This window comes from Diabrotica virgifera, chromosome 5 (genome assembly GCF_917563875.1).
Source record: "Diabrotica virgifera virgifera chromosome 5, PGI_DIABVI_V3a".
NCBI lineage: Eukaryota > Metazoa > Arthropoda > Insecta > Coleoptera > Chrysomelidae > Diabrotica > Diabrotica virgifera.
This window is the reverse complement of record NC_065447.1, coordinates 42,348,325-42,354,324: the sequence shown is the minus strand read 5'-3', so window position 1 is coordinate 42,354,324 and position 6,000 is coordinate 42,348,325. Positions and strand designations below refer to the sequence as shown.

The 6,000-nt window shown below is 32.9% G+C and overlaps 1 protein-coding gene across 4 annotated transcripts in view; it reads left to right on the top strand.

Moving 5' to 3' along the window:
• LOC126885715 (mitochondrial amidoxime reducing component 2-like) overlaps window positions 1-6,000 on the top strand; it is a 68,523-nt gene that overhangs the window by 25,733 nt on the left and 36,790 nt on the right. For 2 of the 4 annotated variants that reach the window (XM_050652441.1, XM_050652442.1), the window contains exon 2: window positions 3,794-3,985. The exons of 1 other annotated variant lie outside the window; for it this stretch is intronic. In XM_050652441.1, coding sequence (XP_050508398.1) covers window positions 3,794-3,985 — 192 coding nt within the window. The remainder of the gene's footprint in view (window positions 1-3,793; window positions 3,986-6,000) is intronic. One more of the 4 variants, XM_050652443.1, reaches the window with a different exon arrangement.

Below are 6,000 nucleotides of genomic sequence, written 5' to 3'. Positions count from 1 at the left end.
GATGTCTTGAAAAAGAATTAAAATAAATTCGAAAGCTTGACAGTAAGTCAAAGAGTTTTCTTTGTCTTGTGGGCCAAAATAGACTGCATCCTCAAGAATCACTGCTTGATATATATATATATATATATATATATATATATATATATATATATATATATATATATATATATATATATATATATATATATATATATTTTTATTTTTTATGATTTTAATATTCCTATGCTATTATTAAGCTATTTTTGATCCTTTTCCCGGCCACTTATGAGGTAGAGTCTGGAGGCGCGTTTTTTGTGTGGTATCCCCAATAGGCCTAATCAACGGACAATTTCTAGACAAAATAATATAAATTATTATTATGTTGAAAAAGACCTATCACAGTAATTATTTTTTTATTTTTTTCGATGGTCCAGGATCCGAGGTCAATTTTTGTGGTATAATGAGAGTTAGAGTTGGCGTCATTGTCGGTAATTCATCTACCAATTGATTTTCTTCAATAATTAATGTTAATATGTCCACAATGTTGCTGCAACTTTCACCGCCACAATAGAGGCATACTGTTGAACATTGAGATTTGCTTTTCGGCAACCACATGCACTTCCAGTTTCCATTGCATCTGCTAAAGATGAATTTCATAAGCTCGGGGTACTGGAGGCTTGGAAGTTTGGTTGGTATCCAAAATTTTCCATGCTTTTTCCAGCCCCAGTTTTCTGGATCACAATGTTTATCGAGCCATGACTGAATCTGGTCACTCGGAGTCTGTGAAAACGGGCTGCATCTTGTGTTGGAGGAAGTGAGAAGGGATTAAATGCATTTTTTGTCACTGTTTTAGCTAATCGTTTGTATCTCAGGGTTTCCAGAAAATCGTCTTTATTTCCACCATATAAAGAGACGAAAAACGTTCGCCGACAACAGTGAGTAAAAATGGCTCGACTTTCCCACTGACAAATAATTTTCCCCAGAGGTTTCTTACAAATAAAATAACCACCACTCATGATGCGCTCTTACAAAAAACACAAAATGCTTATCTATTCACAAAAATATAAATTTTACCCACAAGACTCTCAATAGTATTATCTATAAAACTCAAAATACTTTTCACAATTTTTAATAAATAAGTAATATAATAAATAAGTAACATTAATAAATAAATAAGCACGTGGCCAAATAAGTAACACAGCTGTAAGTATAAGTAAAGTAGAGGGGGACCGACTGCTGTGCCACCTAGGATAAATTATAATAATAAAAGTAATAGCAGGCAGATATTCAGTAAGGTACGGAAGAAAAATGACGTAACTGCAAATTTTGTCAATTCCTGTTTATTGCGCAATTAACTTCTAAAATACTATGTAAAGATGATACAAAAAGACCGAACTGTAAAAATATGCTGAGCCACTAAGGGTAGTTGCGTCGTTACTGAAATACGCGCTATGTTAGACCTGTTTCAGATGCATAATGACGCAACTGTAAGGTAATGATAGGGTTGAAAATGGGGCGATTAAATTAAGATAATGAAATTCGAACCAATATCTATGAAAATAAAACCCATCGTTGTCAAAAAAACAAACACCATACCGATGCTCCTGGACGATTACTCTTTATTTAATCCCTATTTTAAATATTTAAAAATCGTTTTTTGCTCTTCTGAAGAATTTTGCATTTTGCGGTTGCGTCATTCTTCTTCTGGACCGGTGAACACCTTTATAGTGAAAATTTTTCTCTTATTTTTGTTTATAACTTTTTTGTTGGTCACTTGATGATAAAAAGTAATAGACATGAAATTGTAGAAAATTTAATTTGCTACATTTTACGTTGTATTAGATTTTCCGTAGAGTTGGTAGTTTACGAGATATAACGCGAAACCCCTTTGCACCCCTTTTCCAAGATGGCGGCCGGTGGACAAGGGTGGCGACCCCAAAAACTTCAACTTAAGCTTCTACTGATCCCCCTACACATTAAAAAAATAAAATTGACTCCTCTAACAAATGCAAGGTATGGCCTAAAAAATGTAACATTTCAATGGACTACTACTATTTTAATTTTTATTTTAATAGTGAATTTTGGACTTTTGGGACCTTTCGGTTTTATTATAAAGAAATGTTATAATTTAATTGTGTTTTAGTGTTAGTATTAGAAGACTTAACTAAATATTTAAATAAAGTAAACTAATCATTACAATATTATCGCAGTAGTTTAAATAGACATTTTCGTACGAATTACTTGTAATTATCAATTGAGCGCTTAGCACTTATCAGCAATTACTGGGGTACGGCATGATTATATATTTATAGCGATACGCTTTAATTACTATTTCGCTAATTTTAATTTTAATATTTTTTCTCAAAAACGAAACAACTTAGTCATTCGAAATTCACATTAAATTAAACACAAAAATGCTAAGAGTGAAATGGCTTTACTCTGTCAACATCTGTTTCCTCACCCACATAAATTAGTTATCATATCAGACCATTATTTCAACAAAGAATGCATCGAAATTGTTTTCTTAAAACTGCGAAAGTGTACGCCAGACCTAGTGATTTATTGACAGCTGGTCAAAGTAAAAGAAACACAAACATATTTATCGTTTATGGTTTTTTTCTTTAGTCACTACACAACACGTGAACGGTTCACACACACACCCTCTCCGAGAGACCTAAACGGAACACATTTTCGTTACAACAATAAAATTACCGTTTGTTTTATTTATTATATTCATTTTTAATTAAATTCCAGCAACTCACCCATCGGAATATATTTCTAATATTTAAAAAATAAATTTTGCTATCGTAGTACTTTGCTGTTACTACGTTTAAGGGAAAAGTCACCCTGCGGCCTACAAGATCTAATATGTCATATTTCTTTGCTTTTTCTGATGGTCCCTAAAGATTAATGTATCCCATGCAATTCTAATCCTTTCAGAAATTTTTCTAGATGTTAATTCTTTTCTTTTATCGTAAATGCTCCCACAAGTCGCGCTCTGCAATTTTGGATACACGAGGTATATTAAAACGTGTTGCTCGAATTGCACTGGTATTGTCCTTTTCATGATCATTTTCAGTGCGTCACAAATGATAGGAAAAAGGGTAAGTCCGCGATAATACACATTTATGACATTTATTCTAACATGACATTTTAGTTAAATCTGACAGTTGTCACATTTTATTTTCAATTTAGAATAAAAACAAATCAAATGTGTTTCTTGCATTTATAAAATGGTATTTTCTTTGATTTGTATAGTCTTATAAATTATACAGATTATATTTGTAATATTATTATCTAATTAAAAAAAAAATATTTTTTTTAATTATGGCGCCATCTATCGACAACTAGAATAATCACAGAACTAGAAGTAATCACCAACGTGCCTTTTTTTCTGTCACATACAATTTAATGCGTTAGAAAGAAATCGAAAAACTGTGACGCACTGAAAGATGATCATGAGAAAAAGAATAGCTGGTTTCCTATTTTTTAAATCAATGCACGTAGATTTTTTAAATCAATACATAGCAATACTACGGAATACTAGCTAACCTTGGAATGACCTGACACTTAAAAAATATATTGGATTAGTGTTGTGTAAAATTTGCCTGGGTATAATGAATATACAGGGTGAGTCATTAATAATTGCCCAAAAATTTTAACTTATTTAATAGCACGAGAACTTTCATAACTATTATAGTCATCTTTTTTAAAGAGAGATAAAACCAGAGGTGTAACCAGGATGATCCTAAGGGGGCCAAATTATCTTGATTCTACGAAATCATATAGATATTACAAGGATTTTAAATTTTAGGTCTTTTGTAGTGTACAATGGACAGTCTTTGGAATATAAAACAGCGAGACATTATCCCAAGATGGTATTAATTCAAGTTCGGCGATGTTGTTTAGGTGCGATACCTTTTGTGCTATTTGATGCCCCAGGAATGACCACATTATTTTTGACCATACCCGAGGATGAACCAGAACAGAAGAATGTTCGAATCATGTAAGAAATGGTATTGCTTATTTTTTGTTCCTTTTAGATAAAAATTTGTAAGAAAGTTAAATTATCAGTTACATTGGAAACGGTTTCTTCTTCTAGTACCGACTTCATTAATAAAGGTTGGCTAAAATCATAGAAAATTCGTCTCTATCTGCTGATTTTCTTAAAAGCGTCTGTATGTTTAACCTAGTGTTGCCCAAATGCAAGACCAAGACGAGACTTAGACAGTCTTGGTCTTGGTCTTGCACCAGTATACCTGGTCTTGGTCTTGGTCTTGGTATTGCGCTCCCGGTCTTGGTCTTGCAGCAAGAGTCTTGCAAGTCTCGCAGTTGCCCATTAGCCTATTGCATATCTTAGAACAACGTAACAGGGAGGTACATTTTAAGCTTGAATATCATAGCCATAGAAAAGACTAGCCAAATTAATAAATATCTAAACAACTGACACCGGGTGGGGTTTGAACCCACGATCTAAGTGACATCTGCCTACGTTCTAACTAACTAAAGTTAGAACTTTCTCTTAAAACCCACAAAATTTCATTTGCATAACAGGTTTTAGAGCAATAAATAAATCGTCAGTTTGTAAGAAAAAATAGAAACACCCCCTATTTAGGAAACAAAGCATTTATAAAGTAAAAGTTTATGAAGCAAACTGTCATTACTTTTTCGTGACGAATTACCCATTACAGTTTGCCATACTTATTTAAAAACATCCTGTATTGGTGAAAAACATGGCTAGTTAAAAAAGTACCTAACTTATTGTTATCCAATATAAGATAATGAATAAAAAACATAATGCTAAGAAAATATGAGGCTATATTTGGGTTTTAATTTCAGTATGCTATTGCATGCTTGATAATAAGTTAGCATAATGCTAGAATGTTCCACAGAGTGAGAAAAACACAGTTTGATTGGTACACCCGGTATACAATGACAATAATTGACCTGTCTAGCAACAATATTATTACAGCAATATTTATAAAGAATAAGACAACATATTAAAAAAAATCACTTAAATCGGACAACAGGTTTAGGAAATTTGACACATTAAAAATGACTCGTTTTTAAGGTGGTGCGTTACTTTCTTGGAGAAGTGTATACCGTTAAAATAATATTTCGGTATTTTGTTTACACGATATCCGGCATTATCTGTACTTTTGTCTCGTATCATTATCTTATGATACTTTTAAATAATAGCCGCGCTGTTTCGGCAAATTTTGTTTAGCCGAGTGACCTCATAGCACAGTCAGCATAAACAATACATAATAGTCTTACTATAATATATGTACCGATAAGATTTCTGGTGTTTGGATTCCTAGAAAACTAATAATGAAAAAAATTAATTACTTACATACTTATTATTAAGCATATTTTCTATTAGCCAAGGTGACACATTTTTAAAAAGTTCGTATACGATATTCGATTTTACTGTAGGCGTCGCAACGCAGGAATGTTATTTTATGATTAGACGGCTAGTCTCAAAACCTGGACAATTAATTTCAGAGCGAAGAAGTCGGCTGTTGGGAAAGAATGTACAAAATATTTTGTTTTTACATTATAATACATAATGACCTCTAAGTACATGTCAAATGACATGTGTCAAGTGTTTTTTAGTGGATATAGTGATTCGCTATGTATGTTTATGGTATTGTTCGTAATGCTTATAAATCCAATTTTCAAAACATTTTTGAATTTTTTTTGTTTCTCATAGAGCAGAGTATCTAAGAATATAGCCGAACTTATATCCTCCCTAAAACGACCGTCAGTTCTAACTGAGAGTCTCGCAAGAGTCTCGCAGGCTTAGTCTTGTTCTTGCTCAAGTCTTGCAGGGTAAGTCTTGGTCTTGCTAAAATTAGGCGGTTTTGGTCTTGGTCTTGCGAAAACGCAAGAACAAGACCAAGACTGCAAGACCAAGTCCGATTTTGGGCAACACTAGTTTAACCCGGTCCAGTTGCGAATGTTTTTCAGCCAGGATATTTGTCGTCTACCAGGACCCCTTTTTCCTTAGATTTTTTCCTT